Source organism: Hemiscyllium ocellatum, chromosome 37, assembly GCF_020745735.1.
Source record: "Hemiscyllium ocellatum isolate sHemOce1 chromosome 37, sHemOce1.pat.X.cur, whole genome shotgun sequence".
Taxonomy (NCBI): domain Eukaryota; kingdom Metazoa; phylum Chordata; class Chondrichthyes; order Orectolobiformes; family Hemiscylliidae; genus Hemiscyllium; species Hemiscyllium ocellatum.
In genome coordinates, this window is record NC_083437.1 from 38,653,229 (window position 1) to 38,670,162 (window position 16,934).

The 16,934-nt window shown below is 42.0% G+C and overlaps 1 protein-coding gene across 4 annotated transcripts in view; it reads right to left on the minus strand.

Annotated features, from left to right (window-relative positions):
- eno1a (enolase 1a, (alpha)) overlaps positions 1 to 16,934 on the minus strand; it is an 80,867-nt gene that overhangs the window by 15,429 nt on the left and 48,504 nt on the right. For all 4 annotated transcript variants that reach the window (XM_060852390.1, XM_060852391.1, XM_060852392.1 and 1 more), the window contains exons 5-9: positions 15,841 to 15,910; positions 13,489 to 13,622; positions 11,597 to 11,819; positions 4,968 to 5,165; positions 319 to 520 (exon numbers count right to left, since the gene is read on the minus strand). In XM_060852390.1, coding sequence (XP_060708373.1) covers positions 319 to 520; positions 4,968 to 5,165; positions 11,597 to 11,819; positions 13,489 to 13,622; positions 15,841 to 15,910 — 827 coding nt within the window. The remainder of the gene's footprint in view (positions 1 to 318; positions 521 to 4,967; positions 5,166 to 11,596; positions 11,820 to 13,488; positions 13,623 to 15,840; positions 15,911 to 16,934) is intronic.

Below are 16,934 nucleotides of genomic sequence, written 5' to 3' on the forward strand. Positions count from 1 at the left end.
ACCTACTACACTCTGTGTAAAAAAAAAGTTTCCTCCTCACCTCAAACCTACACCCTCTAGTTTTTATATTACCAATTTAGGATGGGAATGTCAAAATTGAACATCACCACTCTACATCAAGCATGGGACATGTGAGAAGGTGAATCCAAGTGTCAGCTGAAACAGGAACTGAACCCATGCCAGTGGTGTTATCCTTAATCCCACATTAGCAGGTTGGACACTTGAACTAACCAACTCTACTGACATACACTGTCACAGACACATGCGTGCGCACTCACACAGGTACGCGTGCGCACACACACACACACACTAACTCACGCTTCAATGGACTCGGTGACGGAGCCAATCTGGTTCACTTTGAGTAGCAAGCAGTTGCAGGCTCCCTCTGCAACAGCTTTCGCAATACGAGTGGGATTTGTCACAAGCAAGTCGTCACCAACCACCTGGATTGTCGTTTGAGCTGTGAATTGTTTCCAGGCTGCCCAATCATCTTGGTCAAAAGGATCCTCGATAGAGACAACTGCAAAGCAGAGTTATGTTGGTTTCTGAATCTCTTCACACAGTTAAGGACAACATTATTGCACAAAATAAAAATTTAAGAATCAATTAAATCCAGAACAAGTCCAAATGGGTCTGTCAAACACAGCTTCCTGCAGCATTAATTGTGTAATGCTTTCATCACAAACAGCTCAAATCCTAATTTAAATGAAAAAGTCCTTTTTTAGCTTTTTGAGGATGGAGAAGGAAGGTGATGCAACATCAAACCGTAGTTTGTGACCTTGTTTTCTTTTATCCTACCTCTCCAATAGAAAATAAAGTGGAAATGTCCATGAAATCAACTCCTTATATTCGATTTCATGAGCCCACTGTCTTATGGGAATAATTTCTACTCACCTCCCCTTCAGCATTCAACTCCCTTCAAATCTCAAATGCTGCTTCAAACATCTGAATTCCAAACATATTTTCTTGTACTATACTCATTACTAAAGATCTTTTTGTATAAGTCAACTTGTGATGTCTTGGAAAATTCTCCCAAAGACAGCAGTCAACTTACTTGTAGTGTGTAAAATGTTAGCCCCCAGTGGTGGTGGTGTAGGTGGTCACTATTTTGTAACATGAGAAAAACCCGACCGGTAGTCAAATTAAAATCAATATGATGCATGTTATTGAACCAATTTGAGAAATTAACTAACATTAACCACAATCAAAACATTAAAAAAAATCAAACATATTGATTTCAGCATCAGATGCATAGCTTTCATTGATTTCATTCAAGTCATTTCACTGATGATATAGTTTTGGGGACCTCACTTTGGATCAGATCTGATGATTTAACTCAGAATCTTCCTTTCACAACAAATCATCATGTTTTGCCCAATCTGACGACAGAGATACATCCCACAATTTGATGATGAAACCCAGTGAGACATCAAACGGGGGTAGTAAACATATTTCCACTCTTTCATGATGTGAAGGTTTTTTTTCCCTCCAATAACCACCTGACTATTCCATACAGTGTGAGCATATTCCTCAAGTGACTTATTCAGGCACTCACCCAGAGGCACTCATCTATGGCCTTTTGAAATTGCAGGAGAAGCTCAGGAGGTTTGGCAGCATCCATGGAGAGTTAATGTTTTGAGTACTTTGGTCTGAACAAGGGTCACTGTACTCGAAACGTTAACTCTGTTTCTCTCTCCACAGATGTTGCCAGACCTGCTAGGTTTCTCCAGCAATGTCTGCTTTCGACCTTCACTACCTGTAGCTTTTTGTTTGATTTTACATGATTTTCAGTGTTGTTATCCAAGCACAGGCTTGACTTTTGTTCCATCAGACTTGCAGAGTAGTTCAACCATAAACCTTGTCTTCTTTTCAACTTGTAGATTTCACTTGAATGATTTTCAAACCTTTCCACTCCAGTGGCTAGTTCCTGGTCATATCAAAATTCCTGGGCATTTCATTAGTGTTGCTGATGCAGCATAACGAGGCTTGTGTTTTTGGAACTGTCTGAAGATGAATGATTGGAAACCGGTAAGTTTAGCAGAGCTCTTTTGGTAGTTTCTGAACTATCCTGAACCTTTGATGTGACGCTACATATTTATGATTAGATTAGATTCCCTACAGTGTGGAAACAGGCCCTTCAGCCCAACAAGTCCACACCAACCCTCCAAAGAGCAACCCACCCAGACCCATTCCCCTACATTCACCCCTGACTAATGCACCTATCTCTATGGACAATTTAGCACGGCCATTTCACCTGACCTGCACATCTTTGTGGGAGAAAACCGGAGCACCCAGAGGGGACCCATGCAGACATGGGGAGAATGTGTAAACTCCACACAGACAGTCAATTGCCCAAGGCTGGAATCGAACCTGGTGCTGTGAGGCAGCAGTGCTAACCACTGAGCCACCGTGCCGCCCTTACGTTCTATATATTCTATGACTACAATAACCAATGGGCATTTTGAAAATCTTTCAGGAGTCCTGAAGAAGGGTTACACCTGAAACATTGACTTCGCCACCTCCTGATGTTTCCTGGCCTGCTGTGTTCTTCCAGTCTCTTGCCTGTCTACTCTGAAATCTTTGACAGATTTGGGATTTAATTTGGCCCATTTAAAAGTGTAAATACGCAGTGCATTTCAGGTAACCATGTAACTGTTCTGATGATTTTCTTGCACCCAATCTGATCCAACCTCTCAGGCCTGTGACCGATCCCTGGTCACAGTTTGTTTAGTCTTGGCCATCTTCTTCAGGGCAGATTTCTTCTTCTTCCAATCTTGCAACAGTTTTTCACTAACACCAAATACCTTCGCTGCAGCACAGTTCATAGAATCATACAGCACAGAGAAGGACCTTCAGCCCATCGGCTAAATATATACTCTCTACACACATCCCACTTTCCCCACACATGGCTCATAACCTTGAATGTTATGATGCTTCAAGTGTTCATTCAAGTACTTTTTAAAGATTGTGAGGTTTCCTGCCTCAGCCACTCTCCTAGGCAGTGTGTTCCAGACCCCCACCACCCTCTGGCTGAAATAATGATTCAAATCCCCTCAAGACCTCCCTTGTTCTTGACCCTTCAACTAAAGGGAACAGCTGCTTTCTATCCACCTTGTCTATGGCCCTCAATCTGATACACTTCAATCAGTTCCCCCTCAACCTTCTCTCTTTCAAAGACAACAACCTGAGCTTATCCAGTCTCTGTTCGAAGCTAAGATGCTCCATCCCAGGTAATATCCTCTCCAGTGCAATCACACCCTTCCTACAGTGGAGTGACCAGAACTGCGCACAGTACTCTCCAGTCGTGGCCTAATCAAAGTTCCACACAGGCTCCAACATAATCTCCCTATTCTTATAACCTATGCCACGATGGATAAAGGCAAATGTCCTGTATGTCTTCTTAAATAACTTATTAACCTGTCTTACTACCTTCAGGGATCTGTGGACGAGCACCCCAAGATCCCTCTGTTCCTCTGAGTTTCCTAGTGTCCTGCCATTCATTAAGCTGTTTGATGAGTCAGCAAATGCTACAGTTTTTTTTAGCTTGAAACCACTTTGCTCCTGTTGCTGGAGAATCTACTTCTGTGCACCATTTGACAGGGATTTGTCTACTCTGTGCGGGCATTTTAAACCTTTGTAACACAGCCCATATTACCTTCTCTTAATCCCATGATTTATAAAAAAGTTAATAAAACATGTATGTCTGAGGTGCAAAGAATTGAGGCTGCCTCCTAATGCAAGTACAGTATTTCTCAGGAGAGGGGGAGTTAACTTATTCGCCGAACATAGATTTCGAAAAATGAAATCTGCTGCTGTAAGGAATGAGATTGACACAATCTATTGTACAAATTGTGCCTCAAGCAATATTGAGCTTGCATTTTAGATCAGTAGGTAATCAAGCAAGTGTGAATTCGATTTCCTAACCCCCAGTGCTTCTGAGAGACCAGATTACATAGTAATAAGTAACCTGTAAACAGCCAACTTTAAATTGAAAACTGGTGAAGGAGAGACGTCCTTCACATTAGATAAACCACACACAGGGAATAGAATCAGTGCTTCCATTCTAACAATGTTCCTTTCCTTGTTCCACATGACTCAGATCGATTATCAGGTACAAAAACCAAACTCTTACTGTGAGCCATATTGTTAATCATGGAATCTTTTCATCAATACTGAAGATGATACAGGGTAAAAAGTGAGGTCTGCAGATGCTGGAGATCAGAGCTGAAAATGTTGCTGGTTAAAGCACAGCAGGTCAGGCAGCATCCAAGGAACAGGAAATTCGACGTTTCGGGCCAGAGCCCTTCATCAGGATGATGATGATACAATCAAGTTAAAAAATATTTTGACATTAACATCTACCTCTACAGTAGCTGGCCCATAAAGTTTAAGGAATAGTTAAAAATATGGATAAAACAATCGTGGAGCAGATGCTTCCTTTTGTGGGGCATTCTAGGATGAGAGATCATAGTCTTAGGAAAAGGGGTAGCAGATTTAAAACAGAGTTGAGGAGAAACTACTTCTCCCAAAGGGTTGTGAATCTGTGGAATTTGCTATCCCAAAGTGCGGTGGATACTGGGACAGTGAGTAAATTTAAGGAGGAGTTTAACTGATTTTTTTATTGGTAATGGGTTGAAGGGTTATGGGGAGAAGACAGGAAAATGGGGGTGAGGAGCATTTCAGCCATTATCAAATGGCAGAGGAGACATAATGGGCTGAATGGCCTAATTTTGTTCCTATATCTTATGACCATATGGATAATGATTTAAAGATGTAATCTGTTGCTGGAATCAGCAATGGTCCAGTGAGTTAAGCACTATTGATGAAATACAAAGCCATTTGAGCCTAGCAAATTTTAACCAGAGCAACGAGTTCGTAGATTTGAACAAAGGTTAAAGTGATGTTACCATATAGAGATTTAATTCAGAGATACAGCCACTGTTGGGCTAAGCACTGTTGAGTCTTACCAGGGTAATTTTTAATGAAACTCGAGTAAAGTTCAATCAGCTTGTCATGGGTAACGTAACGGTTGGGATTAGGTGGGGATTTGAAATCCAAGTCATATTTCCCATCACGGAAGAATTCGGAGGCTGCTATATCCATTCCAATCACAACCTTGTCCGAATAGCCAGCTTTCTCAATGGCGAGTTTCAGCAGTTCTAAAGCTGTAAAAGAAAGTGAAAATCTGAGCAGCCTCATCTCAAAAGTATTTGCAACTTGATTTTGCTAAGGCATCACCAAGGGGAGAAAAATTGCCAGAAAAATTGCCTGATCACTAGTGGACCTTCCACACTGGGTCATCAGTGACTTTCTGCTGAAGGCTATTTGATAATGGTCACTTTGGAACATTGGCTGCTACCTCAGCTCCCGGTCAATTATTCACTAGCTTTTTTGAATGGAGATACTGAGGTCTGCAGATGCTGAAAAGTCAGTCGATAAAGTGTGGAGCTGGAAAAAGCACAGCAGGTCAAGTAGCATTTGAGGTGCAGGGGGAGTCAACATCTCCGTTTGGAGGTAAAAACAATAACTGCAGATGCTGGAAACCAGATGCTGCATTAGTGGTGCTGGAAGAGCACAGCAGTTCAGGCAGCATCCAAAGTGCAGCGAAATCAACGTTTCAGGCAAAAGCCCTTCGTCAGGAATAAAGGCAGTGAGCCTGAAGTGTGGAGCTACTTTCTCCCCACCCCCCACCCTCCTCTAGCTTATCTCTCCACACTTCAGGCTCACTGCCTTTATTCCTGATGAAGGGCTTTTGCCCGAAACGTCGATTTGGCTGCACTTTGGATGCTGTCTGAACTGCTATACTCTTCCAGCACCACTAATCCAGAATCTCAGTTTGGAACCTTTCATCAGGACCGATAAAATTCCAACCTGAAACATCGACTCCCCTGCTCCTCGGATGCTGCTTGACCTGTTGTGTTTTGCCCAGCTCTGATGTGGAGGTGCAGTTGTTGGACTGGGGTAGACAAAGTCAAATATCACAACACCAGATGATAGCCCTACAGATCTATTTGTAAGTACCTTTGGAGCAGCATTCTAAGCTAGTGTTTCCAAATAAACCAGTTGGACTATAACCTGGTGTTGCGTGATTTTTGACTTTCCAGCTCCACACTGTATTTGAAGAATGGTCACCTAGCTAAGGCACTAAGTCACTTGGAATAGTACAACAGCAAGAGCGAACATTGTAGCCGAGCTGAGAAAATGGTTTCTAATGTATCAATCTCCAGTTTACTTTGGAATTACAGTAAAATGTTATGGATAAGGCAAATAACCACAATCAGGAGCAACAAAGTGGTCTGGTACATCCTGACATTTGGGTTTTAATATTGAAGAATATGTTGTTTTCCTTTAACAAAGCACAGCAGTATGTTGGAGCACCACAGCTGTGAAGGGACAGATACAGATTCAATTCTCATGGAGGTCCTTACATCTTTGTTGCCAAAGTGAATAAAGGCTAGTCAGCAACTCTCAGCACCAGTCATCCTGCTGCACCTTGGCTTCACGTGGATTTATACATGAGTTTCAATGAAAAGGCTATCCAACTGTGCTGGACACCACAATCAAGCCCACAGCCGGTCGTTACGTCCAACAGGGTATTTCAATCTGGGACCATGAGCGAGTTCTCACTCTCTCAAACTGGGAAGTCATAGAGAAAGAGATATACAGCACGGAAACAGACCCTTCGCTCCAACTCATCCATATTGACCAAATATCCTAAATTAATCTAGGCCCATTTGCCAGCACTTGGCTCATATCCCTCTAAACAATTCCTATTCACATACCCATCCAGGTGCCCTTTAAATGTTGCAAACTGTACCAGCCTCCACCACTTCCACAGGCAGCTCATTCCATGCACACACCACTCTCTGCATGAAAAAGTTGCCCCTTATGTCCTTTTTAAATCTTTCCCCTCTCAACCTAAACCTATGTCCTCTAGTTCTGGACTCCCCCATCCCAGGGAAAAGACCTTGCCCGGACAAATGCGAGATGACGCATTTTGGAAGATCCAATTCTAAAGCAAACTATACGATAAATGGAAAAGCCCTGGGGAAACATTGATATACAGAGAGATCTGGGCAGATCCATTGTACCCTGAAGGTGGCAACAGAGGTCAATAGAGTGGTCAAGAAGGCGTGCAGCATGCTTTCCTTCACGGACAGGATATTGTGCACAAGCGTTGGCAGGTCATGTTACAGTTGTATAGGGCTTTGGTTCAGCCACATTTGGAATACTCTGTACAGTTCTGGTCAGCACATTACCAGAGGATGTGGATGCTTTGGAGAGGGTGCAGGAGAGGCTCACCAGGATGTTGCTGGTATGGAGGGTGCTAGCTATGAAGAAAGGTTGGGTAGATTATAATTATTTTCATTAGAAAGACAGAGGTTGAGAGGATACCTGATTGAGGTTTACAAAATCATGAGAGATAGAGACAGGGTGGCTAGCAAGAAGTTTTTTCCCCAGAGTGGGGAACTCAGTTACTAGAGGTCACAAGTTCAAGGTTAGAGGGGAAAAGTGGAAAAATTTAAGGGCGATATGCATGGAAAGTTCTTTACACAGAGGGTGGAGGGTGTCTGGAATGCATTGCCAGTGAAGTTGGTAGAGGTGGGCACAATGGTGTCATTTAAGATGTATCTAGACAGATATATGAATGGGCAGATGGATACAGATCCTTGGAAAATAGGAGACAGATTTAATTAGAGGATCTGGATTGGTGCAGGCTTGGAGGGCCAAAGAGCTGAAGAGTTCTTTGTATTTACCCTATCCATGCGCCTCATGATTTATAGTGCTGTTGCTAATTGCATCTTTCCTGTATCAATGAGATTAGCTAAATCAGACAAGAGCAGTGCTTAATATGCTGGAGATCTCTATGACCTTTAGAGACTGAGACATGAACCAAAGGGACAACCTATTTTGCTGCAGAGCAAAGCGATTTCGGTAAGGTCAAGGCAGTTTAATGGCGATACCAAGTTGTTCCTTCTCTTGACAGATAATTTTTATAAAGTCATTCAATTTTCATTCCCAACAATTTTCAACATTTAGTTGGTTTCTGTAACACTTTCCTGCAATGAATCCAAAGTTTGAAAACATCACAGACGTGATCAATAGTTTACAAGCAGCAGACATAGAAAAACATTGATTTGCCCCAAACTATTGAGACAGAGAGAGAAATAACAGTTTGTATCTTGGCCAAAGTCCATTACTCACCGCATTCACACGGTTATAAACTGTAATCTTTCAGGAGCCTGTAGTCTAAATATCAGCTGGTTTGAATGATCAGTGACTGAAATAAAATGTTCAGCTTTAAGGTAATGCCTGCATTAGCAGGTTGAGGTAAACAGGAATGGAGAGTTTGGTTGATTTACAGGTGTGAACTCAGGAAAAACTTGGCTAACCTAATATTTCAATAGCATGAAAAAAAAACACATTTTCTATTCCCCAACCTTGACATTCGAATGCAATTATTCCTCTGACAGTGAAATTACACTAACCTTTGAAAGTGTCTTTCAACTCAAACCTCATTGACTCACTTATTACTTATTTTACAGTACAAAGAACACCATCCAGAATTTTAAATTGTTTTTTTAAACACATTACATTGCTTTAGGGTCCTGTTGTGCATCCTCAGGAAACAAATTCCTGTGTGTTAGGATTGAGCCCTCCACTATCACCTGATGAAAGAGCGTCGCTCCGAAAGCTAGTGTGCTTCCAATTAAACCTGTTGGACTATAACCTGGTGTTGTGTGAATTTTTAACGTTGTACACCCCAGACCAACACCGGCATCTCCAATTCAGGAAAATAAGTTGCTTGAGAAACTACAGCTCACAGCTACAGCTGACAGTAAGCAGCACTTTAATTTTTTTTTGCCATGAGCATCAGAATTAACCAGCAAAATGTGTAGAATCATTGACAATCTACAAATTGGTGAGGTGCAATAAGGTTTATGGTTTCCACAATGATCCAATGATTGAAAAAGGGCTAATTGAACACAACGTCCTACAGATCAGGAACACAGGTCAGCTGATCTTAACAGCTGTTAAGCTGAAGAGGGGAGTGAAGAGGAAAAATGCCACAACAACCATTTCCAACCCCTCCCTCACAACATCTCCTCGTCGAAAACCCACTAATCTCCACTACAGAGAAAGTGGTAGAAAAACTGTGAAGTCAGATCAGGTCAGTGATCTTTGCTCCCCGATTCCGATGTCGAGATGATCCTTTTTGGGCTGGCCAGTTGTTCAATTGTTTCTTTCTGGCAGCTGCCACTGATTTGTAAGAAGTGCAGAATACCTGATCCACTTGGAAAGTTTATCAAAACTCACAGCTTAGAGACTGCTGCAGGAAAAGTAACTGATTTTGTTCAAATTTAACCTGAGTATTTTACTGCAGAAAACAGGCAGCTTCTGGGGCTGAGAGAAGATTGCACACTTCTTTGCCCTGTCAGCACTCTCTCTGTATCTCCAAGCTGCTGAGGTACTCAACAAACTGGCGACAAAAGACCTCTGTCATTACTAGCTCAGACTAATCAATTTCTTGTTGCCACCTTGAGTTGTATCAGTACACACCCTTGACCCCAGACTGTTGCAACCCAAACTCCAATTACATGTTCAAACAGTTATTTATAAATCACAGATATTAGACATTTAACCCACTATTTCTGCACTGGCTCTAACAAATCAGCATCACGACTTACTGCCAACTGCCTTTTGCCTGCACTGTTTCTATAAAGACTGTTGCTATTTCAAACACTGGTTTTAAAAACAATTCTTCCACATTTCAGTACACAGTTTTATAGAAGCATAAACATAAAAAATACAATCCTCACATCCCTACCAATACTTACTCCTTAACACTAGAGCATTAACTGGCCATTCCTCTCCTCATCTATTTGGCTAATTATTTAGGAAGAATATAATTAGTTCTTTTCATTCTTACAAAACTAGTGGGCTATTGGTGATGCAGTGGAAGTATCCCTACCTCTGAGTCAGGAAATCTGTGTTCAAAGACCTCTCGCTCTAGAGGTGTATAATAATATCTGACCAAGCTGATTATAAAATATTTATAATTAGTTCTGAAGCATTGCGACTTGAGGAAGTGCAAGGTATTTTTGAGTTTAGAGTTTTTGTTGTCTTCTGTAAAAAGCCATGATTAAAGAAAAGGTAACCCTAACAGATACGCACGTCAACGAATTCTATGTGCTCTCATATTGCCTTTGTTCTAAACTTCTGCATGGATACTCCACATGAAACAACTGCTGCAGTTTGTTTGTAAATCTGATATTTAGTTTTTTAAAACTCCCCTTCTCTATTCCACTTTCTTTACTGCAGTTACCTGGTGGGAACTCGGCTTTAAACTGCCCTTCCAGCCTCAAAATCCTTCTTGGTGTACTGTAAACTTTCAGTAGCAGTGCAGGCTGTTTGGAAATCTGCAGGTATTGTGGATGACAGGCCGTTGAGTTTGCTAGACCAGAGAATGCTGGATTATGGAGTTATTACAAACCTCCATCAGGAATTGCAAACTCCAGCACAATACTACTGAAGAAAATAAAACCTAGATTGGGGCGTTGGGATGGTTTTGACACATTTCATCTCCAGCGTCTGGAATAAGTGCAAGATACTACTTCTTTAAATCACACTGTTAATTCTTAAATTTAAGCTCTAATTCAGATGACAATTTAAGCTAACATGCGGTTTGCACATTCTGATCCACGTATAATCATCATTGCAAGCTGGCTGTATAAACACATGAGAAGTTAAAACCAAGGCAGAGCCTTTGCAATATATCTTGTGTCCCATGCAGCAGTAAGCTATCGCTAGTTGACAGCTGCTTTGCCAGTCTTGCAGATTCAGCACTCAAGGAGATCTAGCAGGTCAATAGTTCAGCACTCTTCAACCGTGCCAAACTTACACATTTTACATTCAAGCTTGTGTTTAACAAGCTGCATTTCAACAGAAGTTTATTGTGGCGTGTACAGTCTGAGGAACTCTTTTGAACTTCCAAAATCCAACTACACGAGGATGCCCACTATCAAATCCATGACGGTCCAAAAGGATTTAAAACAGGAGATTTAAAATCTCAGACTTAATACACAAGCAGCAACTGAAGGTCTCAGTGAAGAGGTTTGAATTCTCTCCCTAATCAAATCCACAGCACATGATCTAGATCGATTAAGGAAGGAGTGTATTGTTGGAGATGCTGCTTTTCTGCAATAATCACCTGTCCATCTGAACAATGTAAACCTCCCCGTGGTACCAAGGAAATCTCCCTCTATACTTTCAAACCCTGAAACTCTAACATCAAGTTATTTCTTCCTATTGTTGTTTGTGGGACTTTGCTGTGTTTTAGTTAGCTCCTGCATTTCCCTGTATTGTAACAGAGATGACACTTTCAAGTACTTCATTAGCTGTGAAGCTCTTAGAGTTGTGTCATGAAAAGGTGCCATATAAATAAAGCATAAAGATATAAAGTTGTTCTTTATCCAAACCACTTACGCTCAGAATCCAGCCTTTCACTTGCATCAGTTAAAAATAACACTCTTACAGCTGCTCAAGATAGTGGTCTTTAACTGTTAAAGCTTGGATTAAAAACGTGTTAATTTACCTTCCTTGTTTTCCAAGATGTTGGGTGCAAATCCGCCCTCATCACCAACATTAATTGCATCCCTCCCATACTTGTCCTTGATGACATTCTTCAAGTTGTGGTACACCTCAGCGCCAATGCGCATGGCTTCCCTGAAGTTGGCAGCACCAATCGGTAGGATCATGAACTCCTGCATGGCCAACTTGTTACCAGCATGAGATCCACCATTTATCACATTGAAGGCCTGGTGAAACAAACAGACAATGTTACATCGGAGTTATCAGTGGCTGGAATAATGTAAGCCATTCTTCTGATGCAGCCCAGAACCAGGGAATCTTCTTTCACGCCTACTGTGGAAAACCCTATTTGCAATGCCAAAAGGACCAACACTTACAGTAAAAAAAAAATCTGTTTCAGCCACCAAAACTAGTTCAGACTTTGACCAAATCCTGGTAAATCTAACTTCACTCCCAAATTCAAATCTGTACCATCACAAAAAGTGGCCTGCACCTCCCAAAGTTGGAGTTGCACCTTCATGTAATCTTCTTCCCCTTTTCCTTTTATTTCCCTTGACCCAAGGAAACATTTGAAGAAATCTGAATTTGAATACTTCAACTTCATATGAAAGTGATTCTGATTCCCCACATCCAGGAATGACCATCACAATTTGGTTTGAGCTCGACACTTGGATTGACCTACTTCCATGAATTTAAAACTCTATATTGCTCCGTGCACATCGATGCTGCCTACCATAAGGTTTGAGTGTTGAGGTTCATACCTACACTGCAGAGGCTACTTTGTTTGACTAAACTGCAATTGTTCTGAGTCTACCACTGCCTTAACAAAGGGAGAATATTGCCTGGTTCTTTGGTGTTCCAATATTTACATATTAATGGACAGAACCAATCTTTTTATTACAGCCTTCAAAAACAGTTATTTCATTCTGTCTTCTCAGTCTCAATAGCATGTGTCTGCTGATGGTCAGTGTCACATCATCATACATAGCAACATACCATGATAATATTCTTTAGCATTAAGCTACACAACCCATTCCAATCCTGTCCACCTTAACACATGGAACTAACACTGTACCACTTGCTTCTTAGACCCTGGAAGTGCTTAGCTGGGAGTCTCTGTGTACAGCGTGAAACAGCTATTCTCAAGTGGCATAATTAGGAGGAAAAATTAAACTACTGAAATGAATTATCTGTCCCTATCCTTCAATCAAGAGCTGGCAATGTTTCTGAACTTACCTCAAAGGAATCAATCAATGCAAAGTTCCTTTTGGTAAATGGAGGTCATATTTCACTGGATGGGAACAGTTCTCAGCCTTAATTGAAACATCAGTATTTGGTTACTTAAGTGCCCATAAATATATGCCTACATGGCCCAGCGCGATATATACAATGTGCTGCACTTGAACAGGGCCTTGGGGTCCTCAATAAATTTTTAATGAGCTGTAACACAAGGTTTTTGTAACACTAGACAAGGTCTGGATGCCTCAACAGCTACAGCACCTTGTAATTCAGGCTAATCAGCTTTCCTTTGCATGTGTGCAAAGGATCTGGTACTGGCAAATCACGGGCAAAATCAAATAGAAAATGCTTACTTTCAAAATCTCTGATCAGCAAATTGCATTTTGGCAATTGGGAGAGTCAATAAATCTACAACGACCGACAGAGCAAACTTGGTGCACAGTCCAATCCAAATGCAGCAGCGATGTTGCCATCCCATGAGGAAGGAAAAGGCCAACTAGTGGTCGGAATTAGTGGCTCTGTCCCTGATGGGAATAAAGACTTCACCAAAACAAAGGAACCCCAGCTCCCTCAACAAAAAGTGGAAACCAACTTGTTTTGCAGAACTGCAGAAAACCATCTTATAATTGTTCAAACTGCTCTGAAGCGGAGGCTTACCGGAACAGGCAGGATGACCTGTGTGTTGCCCGCAAGATGGGAAATGTGACGATAAAGGGGCACTCCTTTCTCCGCAGCTCCAGCTTTACACACAGCCAGCGAAACGCCCAGAATAGCGTTGGCCCCATATTTAGCTAAAACGCAAATAAAAACTATCACAATTCAGTTCACAAGAAAAAAACCTGTCTCCCTGGGAGGTGAGGGTGTTTGTGTAGTGAATGCTTTGGAACAGCAGGACCCAGGTTCAGTCTCAGTTAAGGAGGGAGCAGGGTATACATGCTAAATGTAGCTTTAAAGCCTGGAAAGTCCAAACTGCTACCTTGCAGCCCTTGCCAATGGATTTGTGTGAATGAATGAAATGGATCAGAGGTATGCCACATCCTCACATTCAAATGGCATGTTCCTATTCAATATTGAGGTTGGTTGAAATTACATTGTAATCTGTGCATTTGTGAAAGCATAGAAGGGTATGAGAGATGGAAGGAGCGTTTCACATGGTCCATACATTGCCCACCTCCATAACTAGATTATAGTCCACGGGTTTAGTCTGGACTAGTCCAGGTACTTCTTAAAACCAACAGCTGTCATTATCCAAGGAGGGATCTTAACCACAGGAATTGACCAATCTAGCAACAATCAATGTGGTCTAGTTGTAATGGTATTGGACTAGTAATCCAGAAACCTAGGCTAATGTCCCAGGGATAAAAACAGAAATTGCTGCAGAAACTCAGTATCTGTGGAGAGAAAACAGAGTTAACGTTTTGACATACATGCTGAGGATAGAGTGGGAGATAAAGGAATCATAGTGTTCCCTGGTCGTTATTTTAGGGCTTCAGAAAGTACTCAGCACAAGCTGGAAGAATAGCATCTCATTTTCAGCTTGGAGACCTTGCAGCCTTCAGGACCAACACCAAATCCACTATTTTCAGGCCTGAACATCATCTTCTAGGTCATATACCCACCCCAGGCCTTGTTATCACATGGGCTGCTTTCAGCACAGCCAACCCCCTCTCACCCTCTTATGGTTCCTATAATCAGCTCTTCTCCTGCTCTGGCTTACCATTATCCATCTCTTTGTCTGACTAATAGCTGTTCTCTCTCTGGGCCCCATCTCCACCATCTGTGCTCTTTTAAAACTCTTTCCCTTGTCTTCACCATATATAACAACTTCCTACTAGAAGGATCACTGGACCCGAAACATCAACTCTGCTTTCTCTCCACAGATTCTGTCAGACCTGCTAAGTTTATCCAACAATTTCTGTGTTTGTTTCTGATTTCCAGCATTCACAAGTCTTATTGTTATTCTAATATTCTTGTAACATGGGTTTGAATTATTGAAGATCAAGCAATTGATTTTAATAAAAATTTAGGATAAAAAGCCAGCCTAATGCTGACCACATAACCACTTGATTCTTGTAAAAAAACACCTGGTTCACTCATGTCCTTGAGGGAGGGAAATCTGCTGTCCTTACCTGGTCTGGCCTACACGTGACTCCAGATAACAATGTAGTTGATTCAAAACTGACCTCTGGGTGGTAAATGCTGCTCTAGTCAGCAACACCCACTCCCATGAACCAATATAAAAAAAACTTGTCTCATGATTTCATTCAGTCTCGATCAGATGTTTGACCACTCATCAGAGATCAAACTCCAGTTTCAGAATGGATCCTCTATAATGAAAATCTGAATTTATATTCAACTTCCAATGTCTTAATTGATTAAATAGACTTGTCCCATTCCATCAGGAAGTACCATGTTGAATTTAAGAATATCTCAGGGACAAAACTCAAGACTGTGTGCATGTTTGTACACCTGTGGGCATGGATAAAGTTGGCGGGTAAAAAATGAGGTCTGCTGATGCTGGAGATCACAGTTGAAAATGTGTTGCTGGTTAAAGCACAGCAGGTCAGGCAGCATCCAAGGAATAGGAAATTCGACGTTTCGGGCATAAGCCCTTCATCAGGAATGAGGAGAGGGTGCCAGCTTAACCTGCCTGGCACCCTCTCCTCATTCCTGATGAAGGGCTTATGCCCGAAACGTTGAATTTCCTATTCCTTGGATGATGGATAAAGTTGGCACCTACCACTGCCTTTTGACATAGACCCTCATTGTACATATACGATAGCCTTTTGGCGAGACATTGAACTAGCCTCAAAAATTATCAATTAAAAACAAATTCTATCTCGCACCCATCATTCTGTGATCTAAAGTTAATTTGCTGTGAAGGTTGATTTTAAAAAGTTGCCCTTAAAAACTTAATTACAGAAGAAGGCATAAAATTGCATGAGTATATTAGATTTCCATTGGCTTAGCAGGCTTACTGAGACCTGCCTTAGAAACATGCACACCTACATTTATTCTCTGTGCCATCCATTGCCAGCATCAGCTTGTCAATTTTCTCCTGTTCGATAACATTTACATGCTGTTGGGAAGGGAAACAAAAATGTCAGATAAGATGCAACTGCCTTCAACAGGTGATTAATGAAACCTGGGTTTGGGTTAAAAACAACTGAAAATTGTAAATGAGGTGGGAAACAGAAGAATTACATTTTGCCAAAATCCACTCCAAAGATTAGATTCAATCAAAACCAACACCTTAATGAGTCAAGGCATTGATTGCTCAGAACACTAAAGCGCATATCTGGTTAGTTCAATTGGTTGATCAGCGGATTCACAACACAGAGTGGTACCAACAATATGGGTTTGATTCCTGCACTGGGCTGACTTTATTATGAAGGGCATCCCTTGCCTGAGGGGAGATGTCTCTTTTAATGAGAGAGCTGCCCTATCATCTGGGGGAGTTATGGTGACTTTAGCTTTAAATTAGAGATCATTAGAGAATATTTTGGGAAGGGAGGTTGAAATAACTCCACAGAGGCCGGTATCCCATCACAAAGTCACCCTTTATTTACACGGGGAGAGTCCTTGACACTGATCCAGCTCTCTCAGAGCGAACAGAACCTCTGACTCTCCTTTTTTTATTTCAGTCTCCTCTTCCTTCCTTAATACAGAAAAGTGGAGAATATTTCAGTCTCACTAATCCAGCTCCCTCAGAGGCAGCTCTCAGAATGAACAGGGTGTTAACACTCCTGTTTCAGCCAGTCAGCCTGGGCTCCCACAGCCACTTCCGCCCCTCACAATTCCTCATGCATCACACCTGACATCACTTCCACCCCTCACATCATCGCTCATGTCACACACTCAGTGACGTCCGCCACCCCTACTGCCATGTCTACCACCACTTCCGACCCACCGCCACTCACCTGCATTCTGCTGACACGTCCCCCCACAGATCCCACTGTCACCATTCCCGGTCCCCAGAACTCGGAGAGGAACACTACCCCAGCTCATGACTCCACCCCCATTCCCCCCACCACCATTCCCACTCCAGTTAAAGGTTCCGCCCCCACTCCCAGCTCCACACCCACACCAGATCCCAGTTCCCA